Consider the following 25036-nt stretch of genomic DNA (forward strand, 5'->3'; position numbering starts at 1 on the left):
TTTAAATATGAGACAAAGACAACCTAAATAAATGCAACATGTCGTTTCTAAAAGAGGATTTCATTTATCCAAACCTACCTGGCCCCGTGTGAAAAACGACTGCGCCCTAAACCTGCTTATCCACCGGCAAAAGAAACAACTACATCAAAACAGAGCTGCTTCTCCCTGATTAACGTTCGTCTTGGACACGCACGCTCACTGTTCTTTAAATTGAAATAACACAGAGTGAGCACAGACTCATTTCTTTCTCCTTCCTCCCACTCTGATCTCAGCGCTCCTGCAGCTTTCAGCTTCACATCAGAGCTGCGTTGTTATTCTCGCCCATCTTCGTGAATGAAAGAGGTCACAGCTGATTAAATGTGGAGGCAGACTGACAAGGTCTGCTCCACACAATCATAATAATGACTACGGTAAACAAGCTCAAATCCGGCCTACTTCACCGGGCCTTCAAGAGAGTGACATGATGTGGGGAGAAGAAAGGGGCCGAGCAGGGTGATAAGCAAACCTGATTCCTCTCTGCTTCACTGATTTACTCATTACACTGAAGTGAAACAGCATTTCACTGATGGAGCGTTATGTTTGCACTGGGACTTTGCACCCAAACAGAGCTCCTCTGTGCTCGTCCACGACTACACAGCCAACGATGGGCTGCTGATTGGGCTCCGACTGGTAAGTTTTACAATAAATTTAGATGCTGGAAAATACTTAATGAAGTTATGGGCAGATGTATTTATGAGCTTAGAATCTGTAGACGGTGCACAGGCAACTTTTAAACGTCTATATTTTTCAGTTATACCAGACACAGCATGCAGACAGTAACATTAAAGACGATGTACGGCTGCACCACTGTTTCCCCCCAGTGTCACTTTCAGGTCAGAAACCCCTCGTGCTACAGACAGAGCAACATGTGAACCAATACACTCACAGGTTCAGGCTGAGGTGGACTATGTACAGCACATGTTTGAAGTGCTGCGTTTGTGTTCACTGACACATGTGACTCACTGTGCCCGTGGGTGTCAAAGCTCCAGCTTGTTTCAAAGTGCATTCTCCTACTCTGGTGGTAAAACACATTAAAATGAACATCTCTCCTCTCACGCTTTAATATGTGTAAAATACATCTGGCAGCACAACGTGATGAACACGTGCATGTGCAGATTAGGCTTCATGCATGTGAACAAATTGACAGAAATCCATGAATGTTGCAAAGCTTCCTCGCAGCCCTTCTTGTGTCACGTGTCTATACGCAGCATTCTTATATTCTCTGATGATGCGCGCTGAGTCTTCTAATCGTCCCATTAACGTACAACGCAGGCTCAAACGCTGAGTGTATCACACTCCACATGAGGTTAAAGATTGGGTGTACCCTCGCAGGGTTTGGGTGTGTGAGGACCAGTACTCACAGCGTTCATGTCGATGCCATTGGTGTAGGACCAGGCATGCTGGAAGTACTCCTCCAACCTCTGCCTGAGTGGGTTGGGGATCTGGTGGAAGCGGATGAACTCCCTGACTCTCAGCATCTGGGTGTGGTAGCGGGCCGTCCCAGAGTACAGCCGCTGGATGATGGCTGAGACATTCCCAAAGATACTGGCGTACATGAGGGCTGGAGATGGGAGCAGTGAGGAAAAACATGTACATTAACAGACAGTATGGACCTAAAGCAGCGTTCATACAGTGATCACATCTCTGGCTGGTTTATCCATCTGATAAGGCACAGAGTGCTCGACAACCTATGGTAAAAAAAACTGTTGGGAAGAGACATGGAAAAGATAAGAAGAGGGAAAGTGGGAGCTCAAACAGCTGATGGCACCAATGTAGGGACTAATGCATATATACCCACATAGCAAACTTGGTATGGCCCAGATCTGGCCCACACAATGTGCTTGCACATGGCCCACATACCACAAAGAATGACGGCCCTTTGGTTTCCCAGAACTGGTTTGCCAGAGGTGACCCACACATGGGCCAGCACAAGGCCAGTTGCAGACACACTGGTGGTCCTGTGCTGGACCATGTTTGGATTACCTCTGGCAAACCTGATCTGGCCGTCATTCTTTGCGGTATGGGGCCATGGGTAAGCCATGTGCAGCCACGGGCCAGTTGCAGACACACTGCTGACTCAGAACAGTTTCAGCTCTGGCCCCAGATGTCAGCCTAATGTGGACCTTAATGAAGCCATGTAATAGCAACATGTGCTAGAACATGCGAAACAGTGCAAAAGTAACATGACAAAACTCTGTTCAGACAGTGACTCTTATATAATGCTTTTCTACTCTCCCAGATTACTGAAAGTGCTCGATATAACACACCACATTCACCCAATCACACACTTTCTCTGAAGTGAGTGCTTCCTAACTACATTCATTCTCACTCTTGGCATACAGACTGGAGGAGCCAGGGATCGAACCACTAACCTTTCAAACAGTAGGTGACCTGCTCTACCTCCTGAGCTACAGCCACCCGGTGGCAAAGATGAGTAAACCCTCACTAGGTTTTGGATAAAGTGTACACTCACAAACCTGTCAAACCTGCATTTGAAATGTTGGCTACCATAGCAGTATAGTATTGCAACATGGCATTTGGGTCTTCTAACTAAAATAGGAAAATAGAAAAATAAATAGCACCATCACTGTCAGACCTGGCCCATCTGGATGACATACCACTTACCATGCCAGAAGTCATCCAGCAGTGCCAACGTGACACCAGATCTGGGCCAGACCTGTTTGCTATGTGGGTATTAGCACACACGTGCTACAGGTGGAGCGTGGAGAACTCCAGCAGAATATGCCACATATTTCTAACACTACAGTTGCTTTGAAGTTAAATTTGAGATGTTGATATTGATATTCATGACATTTCAGTTTTTGGTTAAAGGTTAAAACCAACTTTATTTACTTATTTATTTATTTATTAGAATAAATAGAGTTAAATACACACAAATTACGTTTTGGAGCTCGCAAACAACAGTTTGAATGTACGGGGTTTCATTTACTCAAGCACTGAAAACTGTTTTGTTGACTGAATTGCCAGAAATACTATAAAAGTCTGTGGTCAAACATCTGTACACTGATCAGGCATAACATGATGCCCACCTGCCAAAACAGCCCTCACCCGTCAAGGCATGGACTCCACTCGACCCCTGAAGGTGTGCTGCGGTACCATAATGTTAGCAACAGATCCTTTGAGTCCTCGAAGTTGTGAGGTGGGGCCTCCATGGATCTGACTTCTTGTTGTGCTCCTCACACAATTTCTGAAAAAGTTTTGCTTTGTGACAGGATGCATGATCCTGCTGAAAGAGGCCACAGCCATCAGGGAATGCTGTTTCCATGAAAGGGTGTACGTGGTCTGCAACAATGGTTAGGTAGGTGCCAAAGTAACATCCACATGGATGACAGGACCAAACATCCACCCAAACCCAAGGTTTCCCAGCAGGACATTGCCCAAAGCCTCTGCCGGCTTGCCTTCTTCCCATAGTGCATCCTGGTGCCAGGTGCAACCCTCACACACCTGGCAATCCACACAATGTAGAAGAAAATATGTTTCACCTTGTTCAATTGTTCTATGGTCCAGTTCTGATGCTCACGTACCCATCGTTGGCAGCGCCCCACAAATCATAGCCAGTCTTACTCCACCTATCATTATGCATAATGTCATTCACTAAGCCAGATGACTGTAGCACATTCAGATCATTTGCAGACTTTGTATTCAAAGTAAAAAAAAAAAACCAATCAAAACATGCCCCGCCCCCTCCTTTGACCCCTGACCACGATGTTGCAGCAGGAAGTTGACTCATCTCAAAGGGTTTGGGCTGCAGAGGACAGAGAGTTTGTATTGCATCCTTCATGAGAGTCTTTGCTTTGTCCTGTTTGTCATGTTGGATCCTGCTAACCTCTCCACCTCTGTCAGCTCCCATCACTGTCTACATCAACCACTGAAAAACGCTGTGTGTAAAGTGTGTATTCAAATGTCTGCATGTGCGTGTCAGAGTGAACGCGACCCATCTCTGGCTTTAAATTTTGCAGTGGTCATTGTGAGTTCATAGCACACGTCCTACAGAAGACTGTCCTTAAATAATGGACATGTTACAAGCCTCGGGTCATTTTCAGGCCAAGGAAGTGCCAAACTGTGTGGAGGAGGAACGCCGCCCCCAATAATAAAAACGAAACAAAGTGACCTTCTTTAACAGCTACAAGTGTTTCATTTAGTCCCTCTTTACTTCAGTTATACAAACATGAACAGGATTTGTAGCTGTCCCATGGAAACATAAAATCAGTAGGGTTGTATATACAAGTCTTTGGATATTTAGTTACATTCAAATGTTATTAAGGGTAAATGATCAAGACTAGACTCATTCTGCTTGTTACTCTGTGGTTTGCCTGATCGGTGAAGTGTGTGGCTCTGCCAGCCTGCAGAGGGAAGTTGACTCGATAAGCGTGAGGGATGTTACAGTCTCTGCTGGTGGTCACTGGATGAAAAGCTTCCTCATGGAATAATACGATTATTCCTCTATAAGAATGGTGTTTGTTTTTTCCCAACGTTCTAACTATTACTGCATATAAACGAAGTACCGTAAACACATGTGGCTTCAACACACTGTCCTGATGTTTTATGTTCTGAATGAAATCATTAGAAAATCCAATCACACTCACTACTTTCAAAGTAAAATAACAGAACCAGGAAGCACTCGAGACTTCTTTTTCCACGATGATGCAGCGTGAGGGCTTCTTCATACACTTTTTAAAACTAGACGGTCCTTCTGAATGCTATTTCTGCCGGGTGCTTTCACATTGAGCTGTAGGTTTGTTACCGATTAATAACAGTGAACTACATTTTATTAGTGGTGTTCATATTTGTTGCAAACTTTCCTTTATTCTGCTCTAAAGGCTTTAAACAGCTGCTTGTACATGACTTACATCCGATGAGCATGACACAGATGGAGAAGATCTTCTCAGAGTTGGTGTTGGGGGACACGTTTCCGAATCCCACGCTGGTCAGACTGCTGAAGGTGAAGTACAGCGCTGTCACATACTTGTCTTTGATGGAAGGTCCTGAACCTGGTGTGGAGAGGTTACAAATCATCTGGATGTCAACTCTGTTATTTTCTGTTCTCTGCAGGTGGCATGGAACCCAAACTAATACTCAAATTATATTCATTTAGCAGAATGTAACAGGAGGACTGAGTTATTATTGTTAATTTGCACTGAACTGAGCTCCCATTACAGGTAAAATCATCAGAATCAGAATCAGAATACTTTATTAATCCCTAAGGAAATTATGAGGGTTTCAGTTGCTCCAAGACAGTAACAGTAACAGACTGTGGTGGGCGTGGTCTGCAGTGCCGCTGCAGAGGAGGTGGACGCGCCTGAGCGGCATCTGCAGTCACGCCTCGCCGGCTTAAAGTCTGTGCTCGGACGGTTGTGGATGTCGATGTGTGTGGCTGCGAGCTGCAAAGCTGCAGCGGGGTGCTGTGTACAGTCATTGGGCCTGCTGTGGTTTGTTTACACACACTAAACTATTTAAATAATACAATATGTTACAGAGTTTTGTGAGTACAAGAAAATAATTATTAGAATGTAATGTGTTAAATTTGTTTAGACCAGATGAATAGGAAAGGATTGGTCTGTGTTTTAGGCTGGTTTAGCTGTAGGCCTGAGAGTGTGTGTAATTGTTTAGAGGGAAAGGAATTTATGCACACTGAGGGTCTGCTGTCATAAAAGGAGACAGGAAGCTACAGTTGGGGGTTGCTGATGCTGATGCTTGTACCTGTAATAAAAACTCATAATTGTTCTAACTTAGAAGTAGGTTTGCAGGAGACTCTCCACCTTATCTGTAAATGTAAGACAACAAGAGGCCAATGGCCCAGTGGATGCAGAGTGGGGGTCTCAGTGTTTGTAATATGTTAACTCTGTTTTCTATGTTGTGTAGAGGAATTTGGTGTAGCTTGGGTGAGGGGATTACTTTTATGACCCCGAGGAAGTCACGTATACAGACACACACACACAGTGCTTTAAGTGTTACGCACCCACACCTACATGCACACTCACTCACGTGCACTCACAAATACACACGGGTACGCGCACACACAGGCACTCACGTGCTCGTGCACACACACACAGACACAGAGTTTGCAGCACACCATGGGGGTTTTATGATGGGGTCGCTTCTATAAAGCTGGCTGTAACAAACAAAGGAGGAGAGATCTGCAGAGGGACACCGGCCTTGCACGTCTCCCCTTCTAGAAGATGCATGCTTAACTGAAGATGAATGAAGATGAATAAAGGTTTTTGTAAAATGACTACTGAGTCCGGTGCCGTCTCTGGAATAAAAAGAACCGGGGTGAAACTGGTTTCGTAACAGTTTACAAATGTAAGAAAAACCACTAATTTTACACTAAGATTACTTGTGTGCCACCAGCTTATATATTATATTATGTGATTATTAGTACCTGGTATGGAACCATTGAAGTGTTTCCCTAACTGGTCGCCCAGAGTGTGGAGCCAGCCAATCGAACCATTCCGCTCTACGCTACCGATTGCATACCTGTTAAAAACAAATTATTAAATAAACAGCATTAAAAAATGTTATGATACAGCATTATAAAATTCACTTTACTTTTGTATCAGTTTCATACAGCAGAGATGAAAAATGAGAGGGCTGTGGGTGGAGTATATTTCACAATTGATAAATATTCATCTTCTAATGTGAAAAACTCCTGATCAAAATTGCAGTGCACTTTCCCTCAGTGCTGCTAATCTGACACCTGCTCTGCTGGGAATGATCATTTTGGAAGATGCTGAGTTTGTGCTGGTTGATGTGGCTGTTTGGGCTAATTAGGAGCCAGGTGCACCTGATTAAAGGATCATCAGAAAGTGCAGCGGCCTTTATAACTGCAGTCATTCTGGAGCACTCACATGTGTGTTAACACGAGCTGCATTTCAGACTCCACAGGCCTCACATTCAAGGTGAGCTGTGCAGAGTGTGGATCCAAACAGAACGGACAATAGATGGTGAAATGTAAAGTTGAGCATTTATCACAGACCTGGGGAAAGTAAGTCGCAGTTCAGAAACAGACACGCAAAAGCCACGAGGCTCACTGTGGAAACACGGGAGAGCGCAGTCACAGTGCACAGAGTCCCGTCAAAGCTTTCTATCTCACACGACTGCTAAACAAATGCTAATTATCCCAAATTCAGCCCTGTAACTTGCACTGGTGCCAGTTCGCTGCTGAAAGTGAGAAGGTACTCTCTTAGCAAACACTGTCTTGCTTCCTGAGAAAGTGTGGACTGAAAGCCAGCTCTGCAGTGAAGATCCACAACAGAAATCTGCTAAGGAACATACCACGTGGGCATAGAAGAGCTCCCAATATCATCTTGGAGCAAGTTTCGTTTCATTTACTCTGACAGCAAACGTTATATTCCATGCCAAACTGAAAGAGTGTGAAAGAGTGTGCAGAGGTTGGTTCGTCTGGAGGAGGAAGCATCAGGGTGCAGCAGGAATCTTATACAGCTACGCAGCTCGTCAGCACGCTGCTGCCTTCCTGCCATCACCTTTCAATCAACCAGCACTTTTTTTATGCAAGACAAGCTCTGACAGATCATTGAGGACACAGCTATGACTAAAACAAAAACCCACTACAGCTACCAAACTGTGGAACAGATGGGGGAGCAGAACAAGATCAAACCAGTGCAATGTGAGGAATCAGTAGCATCCTGCAGACGCAGGTGTGTTAAAGCCAGAGAAAAGGCTCTGTTGGCTTTTAAAAGCTGTTACCATCAATAATCACTTCTAAACATCTACTCAACTGCACTCTAATTTGATCACTGCACTTTTACTCACTGCACTTTTAACAATAGAAATATTTTGTTGAATGACTTCAAGACCTTTTATATCAGTCGTAGAACACCAGTTCCATACTAACACCCCATCGGTCCTTCAAATGTTGCATGAATTTTGCGTCAGGATCATCAATAGGAGGAAAAATAAGTATTTGGATCTCTGCTGTATGGACTCTGCACTCACAGACAGTTTGAATCTTATGTGAATCATCAGTTTATGGCATCGTACCAGATGCAGGCCAGCCAGTGAGCGATGAGGGCGAAGGTGCACATGAGAAGAAAGAGGACAGCCGCACCGTACTCGGAGTAGCGATCCAGTTTTCGGGCTACACGAACCAACCGCAGGAGACGAGCAGTCTTCAGCAGACCAATCAGAGTGGTGGTCTGATGGGAGTGGGTGAGAGAGGGGACAGTGGAGATAAGGCATCGTTAATCATGGCAGAAAGCAAAGTCGCTTGGCTCTGATATCTCCTCACAGCACTCCCACCTGCTGTCATCCTGTCACACACACGCACACACACACACACACACACACACACACACACACACACACACACACACACACACAGGTGATGTAACTCTGGTCTTTTCCTGAAGTGATTCAGTGTTGAGGAGGTGGTAAAAACCTGACTCCATTCATTTCTGTGGGCCTCTCTTCTCTCTACCTCAGCTGGCTCCTTCGTGTCCACACAACAAATAAATAACAGGACGATTACTGCGCTGGCTGAGTGCCTGGTCCTGTGCTGTGTGCGTGTGTGTGTGTGTGTGTGTGTGTGTGTGTGTGTGTGTGTATGCTAACAGTAAATAATAGTTGTCTGTGGAGGAAAATCTCCACTTTCTTGGCTCAGTGGCTTCTTCTGGGCAGCATCAGTGGAGTGAGCCCACGTGCAGCTTTCCCCATGAACGTTGGAAGTCCCGCCTTCATTCATTTTATCTTGAAGGGTGCTTTAATTGCTATGCATTAGTTCTATTATTTAAAATGCTGCTCAATATTTATAGTTACCTCCAGCTGAGTTTTTGTGTGGAGTGATTCGATCACCTTAAGCCTCAGTGTTTTATATCCTCGGTGTGTGGGAAGTATCCTCAGGGAAGCTTCGCATGCTACAGCGCAACTTACTTACTCCTTCCTTTAACTCCCACTTCTTTCTCCAGACACCCACCTCCCACTTCCTTGAATATCAAACCAACACCACCATCACTTCAATCTTCAATCATCCACTAAACCGCAGAACTTAATTACCCACTGAGCCAGACTGAAATACTCTGCTCTGCATGTTTCTGTATTAGAGCTGCAAACCTTTTGTTACTGACAAAAGTGACATATCATTCATTTTGTGCATGAGAAGCGCTGTGCAGCATTTGTGTAAAGTTTTCAGTTTCTGCCAACGAGTGAGTGAGACCTCGATTTTTACCAGCGGCTCTGAGATACAGTGACAGACAGAATCAGGAAGAATCAGAGCTCAGCATTAAACGATTATGTCGAGGTGAATCAAGCATCTGGAACGTTTAGTGCAAACTAGAGATCAGTCAGTCGTGAGGATAACTTTTCTCAGCTTTCCTCTTACAGTGGAAGTACGACGTTTTTGATCAGCTGGTTAAAAGAAATCATCAAATCCCCAACTCCCGGGCCTCGGACCGGTACCGATCCGTGAGTCGTTTGGTACCGGGCTGCGAGAGTTGAGGCTCAGGTGTAAAATTTATGGTTTTCAGGGTTTTTAATCGTTATTTTTTTAATCGTTTTTATCGTTAACTCGGTTTTCCTGGGTCTTTTCCCGTGTGTTATGAATAAATCTTCTCTTTTTTTGGTACCGGTACTGGTTTTATTTTGTTGTATTTATCTGCGACACCTTAAAGGCCGGGCCATGAAAATATTGTCGGACATAACCAGTCCTGGAGCAAAACAGGCTGGGGACTGCTGCTCTACAGGACTTAATGAAAAGTGGAGAGACTTTGATGTAAAAGCAAGCATACATTGACTGCTGGTGGTATAAAAAAAGAAAGTAATTACTGCTTTACTAATAACAAGAAAATATCCTCATCCGAAATCTGAGGAGGACGTCCATGCTTCAAATCGTAACTTCAGTCTACAAGATTGTGAATTTTCTTTCCAGCAAACTTCCAGCATCAATATTGAAGAAACAATAATGTTAAACACAAGAGAGCGTCATGTGTTTGCATTCCTGCTTCATACATGACCTAAAAGCTCTTTAACATCCCTTGGTGATGTGACAGTCTCTGATTCACAGACTCAGACTGCAACGGTTTCATATCTAACACACCTTATGGCTCAGCCATACTCGAGTAAAAATAGCATAGAAACCTCCTTGTGCTAGAAAAACAGGTGGTTGCCTGGTGATTTCTTTTTGTTCACATTTGGAGATTTAGGTCAAGTAGCTACAGCAACCAGCGCACCAACGATCACGGTCGGACTCAGACTGACTGCTTCATGTGTGTTTTGTCTGTCACGCAGTGTGATCCATGACCTGTTCTCTCCCCTGACACTGGAACAGTAATCTGTGTTGGATCCTCTGCACAAACACAACGCGCTCTTTGGTGACGCGGACTGAGCGCCAGTCGTCCTAGCGAGTAAAGCTATGAGCGAGAGGGAGAGCTGGGGCTTGATCTCGATGTAACCGAGCTATAGCATGAAAGCAGTCACGTCATTAAAAACAAGTATATCAGTTTGAGAAGCACAGATGAGTTTTAGGGTCTCGTGCACACTGCGCTGATGTAACACATGTTTTGTTTTGATGCTCGTCACGGCTGACTACAAATCAACTTCCCTACGGAGACAATTAAATTATGAAGCCAAAACGAATCCACCTCTCCCTCTCTTCTTATTTCCTGTTCCCCATCCCTCCACCTTTTTTAAAATCTTTCTGCGTGTTATCTCCACTTTATTGCATTACATAAAAACACTGGCAGAGATGGCAGACAAGATGTCAATGCACCATTCGTCTCTTCTCCATTTTTCCCCTCCCCTCCATCTCACTACCACTTGTCTCGTTCTCTTCCTCCCACCCTGCCTCGTAACTTCACTGCAGCATACAAACAGGCAGCTACCTCTCCCCCTCCGTCGTGACATACCTCCTCTCCATTGCGGTAGATGAGCAGGTCAAAGGGAATAGCAGCCACCATGTCGATGAGGAACCAGCCTTTGAAATAGTGGACAGCTATACGCACTGGGTGGCTCACCACTTCATCATTAGAGTTTACGTATGTTGTCCTGAGAGAAACAGAGAGGATTATGTAAATACTGCAGACAGTAATAGTTGTTATTGCAGTTTCTTCTTTTACAACCAGCTCTATTTAGAATAATGCGCATAGATGAGAATTTTTTTTTCACATTTCTACTTAACAGAACCAAATTTGACTACAGGTTCTTCTGTGACTGTTGCTGTAATGATGAGTATCGCTACAGTTCACACCTGAAGTTGATGAGGATGTCAATAATGAACATGATGTCCACTATGAGGTCCACCACATTGAGAGGAGAGCAGGAGTAAATGCAACCCTGCATGCCTACGTCTTCCTACGAGGAGAACAGAGGAGAGGAAAAACAAGTAATGAGAGAAAAAACGGTAAGTAGATATAAGAATAGACTACCATATTTTCTGCACTATAAGGCGCATTTAAAATCCTTTAATTTTCTCAAAAATCGACAGTGCGCCTTATGTATGAATTCTGGTTGTGCTTACTGACCGCAAACCGATTTCATGTGGTAAAAATCAATAATCTGTCAAAAAATGTTTTAGTCCGACTTTGGTGAGCTACGAAGCCGCACCGCTTGATGGATTGTGGGAGCATTACGGCTACTGTAGTCAGGAGCCTCGCGGAGTAATCTGGGTCCTAAACTCTGGTCGTGTCCAAATTCATGGGCTGCATCCTCCTGAGGCCGCATTTGTAGACCGATTACGTCACAGCGACGCGCCGAAGGCTGTCCAAATTCGTAGACTCCTCCGAATGCAGCCGACAAATGCGTCCTCCTTTTCCCCGAATTTGAAGGATGGGTCGGGTGTGTCCTTCGTGGCCCACCATATCCCAGAATTCATAGCGCGGCCCAGCCAAACTCCAGTTTCCGGCAATGGCGGCCGCTACTAAGTTTTAAAATTACTTTTATTAATCTTTCTGGGTCAGAAAATAAACTTTTAACATATTTTCAGGCGAGAATGTGGGTGTGTAAACTTCAAATATCTGCTCGGTTTATCAAGACATCGCATATTTGCAAAAGTGCTTCGACGTTTTCGGAGACGTCTGTTACCCACCAGCTCGATAGCTAGCCGAGAGCTCGATGGTCACTGAAGCCGCCGAGAACGGCACAACTCCCGGCACATCATTTTCAGATCACCGCGGACTTTCGCTACTGAGGTTAAACGTAATATATAAGTCACTTAGACAACCTAAAAATGATATTGTTTGGCTTTTTTCAGTGTTTTATTTGTTCGTGAGTAAATCGGTTTGGCTGAGATTAAAGATATTAGATTAGATTAGATAAAATAAAACTTTATTAATCCCCCGGGTGGGTTCCTCCTTGGTTTTTACACCACTGAATAAACGTCAAACAGAAAACCAATTAAACAAAAGTGTGAGATTGTCGAGAGTTTACGCCAGCGTCCTGTTATATTTTAGATAGCAAGGAGCAGACGGCTGAGTTTATTAAACTCCACCGACACAGCGGTGACGCTAATCAGAAGGCTAGACCGTCCAATTTCACAGCTGTTTACTTCCGGCCTACCCGACCTTCTGAGGACCCGGCCCACGTAGACCGCGAAGGCCGACACGGCTGACACGACGTCTGTCAGCTTCAGGTCCCAAAGTCAAACGAACACTGCAGCATCACTGAGAGTTAAAAACTGTCTAAATTCTTTCATCTTTAATAAAATGATCAGCATTGCTGCTTTACCAGGTGTAACAATTAAGTTTAACATCCAGGCATCCATGAAAACAAGATTTATTAAATTTAACTGAGTTAGAAGTTAGCAGGAAGTTAGCTCGCTAGCTTCCACCTAAACATGATATAGCATGTTCTGACTGAGAGATTTCTGAAAAAATTCAAACGTACAGCTCTGCTATCACTTCCAACATAAATGAAGACAGAAAACTAAACAGCAGTGATGTTTGTAGGGTTACTGAAGTTGGGCTAGCTGGTATATAATGATGTGCTACGTGATCGCTAGCGACACAGCTATGCTAGCATAGCATAAACACAGTGAAGCTGGAGGATGAACGCTAACTTTTTTCCACTCGATAAACGTTAATGTGAGGGTTCCCGATGGTTAGGGACAAATGCAATCGCATGGCAGGATGCTGTAAACGGACCAAACTTCAGTCAGGAGAACAACTGAGATAATCCATCCACAATACGAGGTTAGTCATTAATATACTGCAACAACATGGGAATAGAGCAGCTGCCAGAGAATTCAGCATTAATGAATCAATGATGCGGAAGTGAAGGAAGCAAGAAGAATGAGTTGAGCAAAGTTTGACTTATCTGACTGTTTTGTTTCGCTTAATACGCCTTGTGGTCCGGTGCAGCTTATGTATGAAAACAGACCCGTTCATCGACAGTGCGCCTTATGGGCCGAAAAATACTGTAATATAGTGTATTTTAAGTTAAAAATAAATTCAGCACATCTTTCAAATGGATTAGGATTAAGGGTTTTAAGATCATTTACATATGCATGTAGACAAAACATGAAACAGTGACAAAGTTTGGTGATTTGGAACTCAGTTCAGCTGGCAGCAGGCTGATTAAAGAGGAACTTGTTCCAACTCCATGTTTTTGTTTTTGTAGAGCAGGCCACTAGAGCAAAATAATCCTAATTTATCTCATACTGGAACTTTGTGCAGCCCCTCAGTTCATCGACAGACAGCTGTTTCAGCTCCCTTTGCCTCCCTTTATGCAAACTTTTTCCTTGGCTCCAGGTTGGTGGAGCTTCTGTGCTACTGTACAGCTGCTACACAGGCAAGACTAGTGAAACTGTTCGGAGGAGTCTGAAACCTGGGCTTTCAGCTCACAGGGATTATTTGCACATTCGCTGATCTTTATTATTTAATGCTAATGTCATCTTTAATGTGAACATCACTTTAAGCACCACATGATCGTTGAGGAGGAACGCGGCTGAGTAGGGAGTCAGGATGGCGGTGTAGATGACCAGCAGCAGGATGAGCCAGTCCCACACCGCCTTGAAGGGGCTGTAGTGCAACACTGTCCACTTGTGGATGCGAGGAGCCTGCAGCTTGTACTCCGGCAACACATCTGCACCCAGAGACAGCACCTGTGTCGGGAGAGGAAGACATAGAGGGGGTGATCAGACACTGAATAATTGAACACACAGAACATGGGAAGAGACAAAAGGAAGAAGAGAGGGCATCTGTGTGCGTGTGCGTGTGAAGGGCTGAGAAAGTAGGGAAAGAAGAGGGAAAGTAAAGAAATAAAACAAATGAAAGGAGGAAAAGACACGATGTGCACACACATGTACACACACCTCGAGCATATAGTCACAGTAACAGAGCCAACCCATAGAAGATGATGAGAACTGCTCTGATGACTCTTTTTCAGGCCGCCCTTCCAGGCAGCCTGTTTCCATTACACACGTTTATAATTGTGCAATGCAAAGATATATGCACAGAAATCCATGTAGTAAGCTCACACACATAGTCCGAAGCTATGATTCCAGTCATATTTCTCTGTGGCGCTGACACAAATGCTTCGACACGCGAGCGGCGTGTGACATGGAGTCACGTATAAGCACAACGCTCCAAACACACACAGATCCGTTTCCTCTCTCTTCCCTGTCTCACACAAAAGCACACCAAGGATGGAATCTCGGGAGTTATGGTGCACTTCTAAGTAGCTTTACTTGCAGTAATGTATTCAATCTCCTGGGCTGCATTCTGCCTGGAAGAGAGCAGGAATGAATCAGTATAAAGAGGCATTAAAACAGCCTGCCTGTGTCTCTGCCTAATAGAATCACACAGTGAACAGCAGTGCTGAAAGCAGGGGCACGAAAACACTGAGTCGGGGCTGACTTTTGGAGCTGTGTAGTGCAGCCACACAGACACCTGCGACAATCAGCATTAGGTTGGTTGGCTTGACAACCGATGCTTTGATGTTACACGCATCACTTTTATATAAATACAAAGCGTGATCAAAAAGCTCAGCATCTGTGCCTGTAAAAAGCAAAAAGCAAACTCGATGTAAAATTGGCCACTATTCCTACGAGGCTGGCCCTTTGTGATCTCCTGTTAGTGTTCCAGTCCTTCTGCTACGTTTGGATCGCTCCCATTCTGACCACTTGTGCCTGCACAATTTTGGATTTGAATTCACATATAAGAGTGGAAACATCAACTTCTGTGCCAAACTGACCTATTTTTCATGTGGTGGTTTTACACTGGTGCCAAGAGCTAGGTCTCTAGCTACAACTCATTCACTGGAAAGCACCACAGTGTCCAAGGCCGAAGACGCTAAATCAGTTGCTGATGTCTTTTGACGCTCAGATTCAGTGTCCGTGTTCATAAACCAGCCTCTTAATATGAAAGTGATGACTGAGCCTCCACCTGTTCCTCACCTGTTTTGTTATACTGGATTTGATGTCTCTCTACATTAGCAAAGCATTTGCTGCTAACATGTTAAAGGACTCGTTCAAAACTTTTTCACACTGCACACCATTTACTCTACAACACACATATTGGATAAGGTGGTTAGTAAAAGAAAACATAGCAGTTAAAATGAAAACTCACTGAAGCTCGCCTGCTTGCTAAAGGTTAGCTCCGTTTCCTCGCAAATCACAGATCACAGCTAATCTCATAGAGTGAAAGCAGAGACAGTGGCAGTTTGTCTAGCACGCTAATTTTGCCATCAGTCTTGCGAGACTAGAGATTTATCCACAGCGCACAGGCTTCACCAGAAAAAGGAGCTGGTCTCTCAGATTAATAAGCTACAGCCACACGAGACAAGTAGCCTCTAGAGACAATAGACAATTGCAGGCACAAGATGACTTTGATATAAAGTACAGATGCAAACAGGTGAGGAGATTTATTACAAAATGCAGGAGAGACATTGCATTCACTTTTGTAGATTTTAATTTATGTCTATCTTTTGGGCAAGCAAGGCAAGCACTGCTTGCCACTAAATCGTCAGTGTTTTTTTCTGCATTTGAATAAAAAACTGTAATTGATATGAAATAGGTAATATATTATACATTTTTTGCTTCATCCTGCCATGGCTGTATAATCTATTTTCCTAGCTGGCTCTATTAGGCAGTCAAGTGTGGCTGTTTAGTAGAATCCTCTATTTCATGAACTGTTTGTAATTTTTGTCCAAAATGTAATACTTATAAGTTCTAACAGGTGTGGGTTTATACTGTGAACATGTGGATGTTCCGATCCATGAATACGTTCGAGTCATTACTGCATTATTACATGAGAACGTCGTACTAGTGGGTTGGAGATTTTAAACGGAAACCCATCATTACTGCAACAGGGCAGCTGTTCTGGTAGAAACATTGTATACAGATAAAACAGTAACAGTAAAGTAAAAACTAAATTATTCTCATAAATAAGAGTATGTGAAGAGAATGTGAAGAAATAAAGCAAAATAATAAATAAAAAAATAGTACAGTCTGCTCTTTTACCTCCTCTCACCTCTTCATTTTTTCCCAGTGCACTCCACTGAGCTTTCATTACTCTTCTACACTCAGTGTTCCTGTTTCCTCCTGGCCTCCTGCTGACCTGTTAAATCTTTCGTCTTTTCTAATTTCATCTTTTTGTCCCTGTCCTCTATCCAGCAATCCTTGCTCCACCTTTCCACTTCCTTTTCTTCTTCCCCAGCAGGCCAGTCACATTTCACACATTTGTCCTGTAAACTATTACCGCTCATCCCGCCTGGACATTTCTTTCTTCTCTGGTTCAAATCTCTGGCTTTTCATTCCTGTATACATTCTCTCGTCCTCAGGAGCCTTGAGACAGCTTCCTCTTTCATGTTTCCTTCATACAGAGTTACAGTTCAGGATTTCCAAATAACTCTGTTTTCAATTAAGTTAATGGTTTTACCTTCATTAACTGACTGAAAACATTTGCACACTAGGTTTGGAATAAAGGTTTTAGCATATGCCATATTTTCTGCACTATAAGGCGCACATAAAATCCGATCGTGGCTCAAGAGTTGGGTATTTTGCCTTGTTACAACCTTCCGGTTCGGGGCTCGAACCGGCTTGGACAGTCTCGGTCATTGTGTCCTTGGGCAAGACACTTCACCTGTTGCCTACTGGTGGTGGTCAGAGGGCCCGGTGGCGCCAGTGTCCGGCAGCCTCGCCTCTGTCACTGCGCCCCAGGGTGGCTGTGGCTACAATGTAGCTTGCCATCACCAGTGTGTGAATGGGTGGGTGACTAGATATGTAAAGCGCTTTGGGGTCCTTAGGGACTAGTAAAAGCACTATACAAATACAGGCCATTTAATTTTCTCAAAAATCGACAGTGCGCCTTATAATCCGGTGCGCCTTATGTATGAATTCTGGTTGTGCTTACTGACCTCGAACCGATTTTATGTGGTAAAAATCAAAAATCTGTCTTAATGTTTTAGTCTGACTTTGGTGAGCTACGAAGCCGCACCGCTTGATGGATTGTGGGAGCATTACGGCTACTGTAGTCAGGAGCCTCGCGGAGTAATCTGGGTCCTAAATTCCGTCAACTTCAGGTCCCAAAATCAAATGAACACTGCAGCATCACTGAGAGTTAAAAACTGTCTAAATTCTTTCATCTTTAATAAAATGATCAGCATTGCTGCTTTACCAGGTGTAACAATTAAGTTTAACATCCAGGCATCCATGAAAACAGAATTTATTACATTTAATGAAATTAGAAGTTAGCAGGAAGTTAGCTCGCTAGCTTCCACCTAAACATGATATAGCATGTTCTGACTGAGAGATTTCTGAAACATTCAAACGTACAGCTCTGCTATCACTTCCAACACAAATGAAGACAGGAAACTAAACAGCAGTGATGTTTGTAGGGTTACTGAAGTTGGGCTAGCTGGTATATAATGATGTGCTACGTGATTGCTAGCAACACAGCTATGTTAGCATAACATAAACACAGTGAAGCTGGAGGATGAACGCTAACTTTTTAAAACTCTATAAAAGTTAACGTGAGGGTTCCCGATGGTTAGGGACAAATGCAATCGCATGGCAGGATGCTGTAAACGGACCAAACTTCAGTCAGGAGAACAACTGAGATAATCCATCCACAATACCAGGTTAGTCATTAATATACTGCAACAACATGGGAATAGAGCAGCTGCAGGAGAATTCAGCATTAATGAATCAATGATGCGGAAGTGAAGGAAGCAAGAAGAATGAGTTGAGTAAAGTTTGACTTATCTGACTGTTTGTTTCGTGTCTTATAATCTGGTGCAGCTTATGGTCCAAAAAATACGGTAGTAATATATAGCATGTATTACAGTATATAGTGTCAGTGTGTATTCACTGATGTGAAGCCTCATGCCAGATCGAGTTTCAATACTTTTAGTGCAACAAATATAGTCTGAAGCGTGACTCAGGAAAAAGACTGAGCTGGCCATACAACTATACTGTGTTTGTCTTAGTTCTCATGATGCGGGGATGGAAATGTGCCTTTAATATATGAATGAAATTATATTTATTAAAGTATTTTATGGCAGTGTTATTCATGTGGAATAGTGGCAAAAAACCCTTTAAGAACTCTGTGCGTTGCCCTTTTTCTCATCATAAGAGCACCTACAGAGTGCATTTTTGATTCCAGAATGGGCATAATTATCACCATAAATCATTTCTGAGTCCTGACCTGCCCACATATGCACTTGTGTGAGCGGGCACAAACACTGCTGAATAATGCACCCACACCCACACACCCTTGAGTTCAGTCGAGTGCCCCCCACAGCTGTGTGTCGGCTCTTGGAGTATCTTGCAGGATATTTTTAGCCATCTGTGTGAAACTGAAAAACACTGCCATGAGGACTGTTAAAAGTGCAGATGTCAAGACACATTTAAGTGCAGTTAGGGCAAAGTTGTATTTGAGGACAGCATCGGAGGGAGGAGTCTTAAAGCAACGAGAGGAGCAGTTTACAGAGCTGTCCGCCTGTGCTATCCAGACGATATGTTTTTCTCACTTCACCCACAACATGCTGTTTGTTCCCGACGTCGATCTAGTCGATCGGTGTAGCGGAGGCCAGCATCATTGGAGAAAGTCATCCTTGCTAATATTTATCCCTGAAACTGACAGGATTTGTGTCGACTGCTTCTGACACACTGCATTTGGGGTTGACTGTCCTATCTTTTCTTACTTAACTGCTTGACTTAAAACTTCAGACACAATTAACTAGCTTAGACGTTAAGAGGCAAGTCGAATACAGGTGACGTGCTGACAAGACGCAAAGTGAAGCTCAAGCCAGAGCTCGGGCTGTCCAGTAGACTGCTTCAGTGTCAGCTCTGCTTTATTTGACGCCGTGTGCTTTAGAGTGACAAGACAGTCCAAGAGATGACAAGACATAAATCGAGTTTAAAACCCAAAATGTCACATATCTGGTGTGCACCTGCTAAACCATCAAGGCTGTCACATTCTCTTTACCTTCTGCAAATTCATTTTTCAACACAATGACAGGATACCAGAGGGCTAGTCTGCTCTTATTCACAGATTTATAAAGCAACAACTGCCTCTGAAGAAAATTAATAGAAAGTCATGTGGAGACAGAAAGATAAGGACCGCGAAAAATGAGAAGAAACCCAATGCTTGACCTTCTTCGTGGTTTGCTCACAAGAAATGATCAAAGGTAATTACGTAAAGGGGGAAAAAAAGGGAGCCCGCCTATGAAGCTGTACACAACGCCAAGGACTGTGGAGGTGATGACTCACCTTTTTACAGGCAGCAAAGTTTAAATAGCACACACTCACACCTACACCTACACCTGGGAGGTGTTCAGTACAGCTGCAGCCATAAAAAAAAGCTGATGGCTGAACAGCAACGACACTTCCATCATTAATCTTCAATCAAATCTTCTATCGGTGCAGAAGCCTGAGCCACAGGCACCGGCACAGAGGTATGTGCTCGGTGCTAGTGCACCTAGTTGACAGACTAAAAGGTAAGTGACTGGAAAGTCAAATAATATCTCAACAACTTGCTTACAGTATGTTTCACATTTGAAGGAAAGTTCCTTATCTCTTGCAACCAAAGACATGGTGTCACTTGAAACAGTGGAGATGGTGACGTCCTCTCTATTTTACAGAATAACAGTTTAGTTTTAACAGGTGGTGCAAGTTGCTTTTAACTCAGAAGAACTTCCTTTGTTCTTGAACTGGACGACCCAATAGCGCCCTTCACTTCCGCTCTCTGAAGTCGCGCTGTTACTTTTATCAATCTTGACACCGCGCCTCCCGAAAACTTTGTGGGGTCTCAGAGGGGAGCGAACAAAGGGGAAGTGCACAACATCAGCGGCTGATGGCAGCCAAAGGCAGTCAGGCAGCACGCAGCATCCATCTGCTTGGTAGGGGTGCTGATGGCTTTGGAAGGCTTTCATTTCTCACATTGCGTGAGATTTATTTGGCACGCGTGCTTGTGTAGATGGGCGTAAACTTGGAAAAAAAGGACACTAACAATTAGAAAAATAAAAAAATGCAAGTCCAAGCAAGCAGACAAAGAAAATAAGCTCTTGTGAGCTCAGTTATAAGGATATTTTTAGCTAGACGTTAATTACAGTCTTTCCAATTGACTCTTTGCTCCAATTTAGACTGATGAGTTTGGAGGGAATTTTCAATCAACTCAAGTCTGCTGTATCAAAAGAAATTGCAAAAGTTATGTTAGCTTCGTTGCCATTTAGGAAATCAAAGTACCTGCCTCAGTATGGACACACACTTTGGATCCATATGTGACTGTGACCAGCACATCTCATTACAACAACATTTCAAAGAGTTAAAAAGTCGCTATGAGAGACCGGTTCCCTTTTTGTCTACACATGCACATCCATCGTGACCTGCTCAGTAGGTAGATGCTGGTCTGACTGCTGCAAAACAAAAAAACTTATTTACAGTTATTATGAAAAAATACATCAAAGGAAAATTTTTATTTTTAATATCTGCTATTTAAAAAATGCCAGTGTACAACATTCCACTCTGGGTGGAATAGGTTTGTGCGCACACGTGTGTGTGTGTGTGTGTGTGTGTGTGTGTGTGTGTGTGTGTGTGTGTGTGTGTGTATTCTGCTGCCCCCGGACAATGTGTGAGGTTACACCACCGTTCCAATAATCTTGAGATGTGTTTTGGAGAAAGAAACAAAGAGATGAAGGGAATAGGAAAAAAGAGGAATAACCTACAGCGCGAGAGAGAGAGCATGGCTGTGATAGTGGGACCAAGTGAGAAAGACAGAGAAGGTTAGAGGAACATGGCCAGGAGGGGTGAATACACAGGAAGAAATAGCTGAAAAGTCAAAAAATTATTAAAGAGTGACAAAGAGAGTGGCAATGACAGAGCTGACAGGGGACAGTCTGCATGACACACAGCCACAAATCTCATTTCTAATATAAAAATTGTTAGTGCATGTTCATAAACTGGAACATTTGGATCTGCATGGCAGTTTAGTCATGCTCTGCCAACTTAAGGGGTGCGCACAGAGGAAGAGACTAGCAGCCATGTGACGACCAGAGAGCACAGAATGTCAGGAACGTCTTGTAACTTGTAGCAATGGCGGATGATAAAAAACCCCAGTGACAACATAAAGTGAGGTGGGACTGAGTTAAACCAGCAAGCGATTAAAGCACCTACGAAAGGCAGAGAAGTAAATTAAAAAGTTACCTTTTTTTCAAGCTGAGAATCTCTGCCTGTGACCGACGCAGGCCGACGTAGTAAGTGAACTGTTGTAAACATGTACCTGTATATCCAACAGGCTCGTTCTGCTTACAGATTTCACTTCTTATATATAAGCATGTTTGTCAGTGTCTTCTAAAGTAACTACAGAGGATTCTGATCTGTTACTGGTCTGAGTTCATCACTCTGATCTTCAGCCTAGCTTTGGTTAAAGATCAGAACATCTGATGTTGTGTAAGTCATTAAAAGATGGATATTGCATATACTCAGTGTTGGGTTACAGTAATACATTCAAAATTAATGTGTTACTGTAATCACACTCGTTTTTTCAGTAATGCATTATGTGTTTCCATGTGTCACAAAGGTTCTTCACTTATCTTTTTTCATGTGCAGGTAGGAGGACATTACTTTTATCATTACTGCATGAAAGGAAAAGAGCGCAACGGTAAAGTGCAAACTGCATCCAGGATGGAAACAACTGCGTTATACTGCTAACACAACTCTGACTGTGAGCAAGCATCTGCACAGGCAACATGCTAACACAAAGCTAGCCAAAACGCCAGAATGATGCTGAAGCTGAATGAACGCTGAGCTCTGCCCACCAGCCAGAACTTGATCTTCAACAGGTAACAAAGGCAGTGACGAGCAGTCAGTTTCCACCTGTGCATGTCTCTACAGTAGAATCAGCGTTGCAATGGCTTTAAAGTTATTAATGTCCATTACAAAGAACCAGTGTTGACATGGACCCTCAGTGTCAAAGTTCACTCTTCTAATACTTTTTTTGTTTGCTTTAATGTCAGTTTGTTGGTAACTCATTGGCCAAAACCTAATCTTTAAAAAAAATCCAAAAATGACATCAGACTACAATATCGTCCAATCCAATTCTTCAAGTGTCTGCAGCTGCGATGCTTCCAAAACCTCTGCAAACATGGTCAATATGTCGTGACGAGAAACTGGTCAATATTTTATACAGTCAAACACTGCTGCTCATCCATGCCCATACTCGGCATTAGGAGGCCATTCAAATGACACAGGCAGAAGCACATTAAAATTTCACAGCGTTCATTTTCTACTGTAAACAGAAGAGCCAGTGAACCACGAGCACCGAGGCAAGCACTAGCTCATCGGCTTGACACCCGTTTAATAATGCAGAATCAAATCATGTCTGTTTGGTAAAGGTGTATTTGTGCACATAGCTCCTGTTGGGTGGCTGACTCCCTCTGCTGAACTGCACACCAATGAGACGCACACACTGCCTTTCTACCAGCAACCGGCTGAGATTTCATCCGGAGCTCAACAAAAACATTTCAATTCCCCGACAGTCGAAGTGCAATGATGCAGCTCGCTCCTGGAGGTTAGAGGTACATGGGGTGCTAATGCATCACATCATCGCTACATATACATATACTAACAAAAGTCCAACCAAAACCAAATTATTAAAATTAGAAACAGCACAAATATGGAAACACACCACTCAGATAGTGAATGATCTGCAGTTTGTATCCTGTGACACGTAAAGAGAGCCTGGCTTTTAATGTGTTTATCACAAAACAAATTCCAAAGGCAGCAGTCTGTAATCTTGGCAGACTTAAGGTACTAAAAGATCCAAAGTATAGAAAGAAACACACAAACACCCATATACACATTTAAACACTAACTTTACTTCATCGGCCCTCTCTCCCCCGTTCCCCTGAGCCGGAGTCTGTCAGGCTACAAATCCCATCCTAACCTTTTCTCTGCCTTATTCCAACACTTACGTTTCAAATTAAGGGCTGGAGGACTTTCTTTTTCATTTACAGCATCAGCTTGTGAACACATAACCACATAAGGTTCTGACACTGGCCCGAAGCTTTTATCTTTCAGCAAAAGACCAGTGTGATATTCTTAGCTTCAGCCTGCTGATAAGTTCAGTCCGTGGACAGAGTCGCCTTTTCATGGAGAACACTCACTGCTGTTTGGACAAGGCAGCGTGAAAGCTCTATTGTAGTGAAATATAGATGAACACATGTATTTTGGACACAGTGTTTGAATGTTAACTTTAGTGCTGTCACATTCAAAGACATGTAGCAGCTTGTAAAACGCACAAGAACAACTCTCACTAAAAGGTTGTTACTTTCAAAGAACAAACGAGTGCGTCTACAAGAAAAAAGTAACTCATGTAAGCGGCTAACTGATAAAGTCTTCTTCATGTAACACTGCTCACAATCCTGTGTGTGAAGGAGTTAAAAATAAATAACTGCTAAATGAAATAAATGTAACTGTAATCAGTCACAGTTACTGAGAAAATAAAATACATTTAAATGTAGAATACAGGATTCACTCTGTTGCTTTGCAGTCTTCTGGTATATTTCCTGACAACTGCAACAAATAACAATGAGCAGTAGCTACATCAACACAGACTCCATGCATGCGGGGAAAATGCGCTCCAATACTGAGCATTAAATTCAATTTGTTCTCCTGTCTTAATCTATTCTGGCTATTGTCTGCCTGTTAAATGAAAGCTCTGGGCAACCTGAGTCTATCATCCCTGCAACCAGCTGACCAAGACAACAACCTCTTTCTTTGCTGGAAATCCAACAGTCCGATAGTTTCCTTGTGACACCGTAAAGCATTCAAAACATGAGTGCATAGAGGAAAGCTTGTCTGTCTGCAGAGAAGATAAAATATTCAAATGTTCAAAGTAAAATCTAAAATGTTTGTAGCAGATAGAAGATGGTCCAATAGAAAAGTCATTAAGAGTAATACATTATATCATTTATGTCATTTATGAATTAAGTAAGTTAAATAGTTGAGTTCAAAACCTTGAAACATTTTAAAAGGATAAGAAATACGTTTAAAATGAACCTTTCTAGACGTGGATATACTGTATGTAAGGACTGGACTTGATCCAATGTGACTGTCTCCTCTAAAATATCATTAAATGGCCAGAACTGTAGGTCATTTGAGTTTGCATGCTGTGTGCACCTTTGGGAAGCACCGAGATCATGAAGCACTCACAGTTTAATCTTCTATTTTATTCATTTAATAAAACGTAAGGATGCATCAACATTTTGCTTGCAAAGTCTCGCATCCTTGCAGACTGTTACTTGCAGCTGTAATGAACAATTTGAATCATTCCCTGATTTGATGATTCACTAATCATTCAAGACTCCTCAGGATGTTTGTGTGCAGTGTGCATATACATATCAAAAGAAACAGAGCAGGAAGTACTGTCACATGTGAAAACAGCGATTTCTGGAATATTTCATCCGTGGTGGGGATAGTGTTACCAGTGTGTCAGAATAACACTGGAGCACTGAAAACACCGTACTGGTGAAGTTATTTCACACTGAACAACTGTTATTCCGTGACCACATGACACATACACCAATC

General features: G+C 43.1%; 1 protein-coding gene across 1 annotated transcript in view; it reads right to left on the minus strand.

Annotated features, from left to right (window-relative positions):
- Positions 1-25036, minus strand: part of kcnh2b (potassium voltage-gated channel, subfamily H (eag-related), member 2b) — a 231509-nt gene that overhangs the window by 15497 nt on the left and 190976 nt on the right. The window contains exons 8-14 of the mRNA XM_039617403.1: positions 13928-14110; positions 11261-11364; positions 10920-11058; positions 8062-8216; positions 6443-6537; positions 4911-5051; positions 1401-1600 (exon numbers count right to left, since the gene is read on the minus strand). Coding sequence (XP_039473337.1) covers positions 1401-1600; positions 4911-5051; positions 6443-6537; positions 8062-8216; positions 10920-11058; positions 11261-11364; positions 13928-14110 — 1017 coding nt within the window. The remainder of the gene's footprint in view (positions 1-1400; positions 1601-4910; positions 5052-6442; positions 6538-8061; positions 8217-10919; positions 11059-11260; positions 11365-13927; positions 14111-25036) is intronic.

This window comes from Oreochromis aureus, linkage group 9, assembly GCF_013358895.1.
Source record: "Oreochromis aureus strain Israel breed Guangdong linkage group 9, ZZ_aureus, whole genome shotgun sequence".
Classification (NCBI taxonomy): Eukaryota; Metazoa; Chordata; class Actinopteri; order Cichliformes; family Cichlidae; genus Oreochromis; species Oreochromis aureus.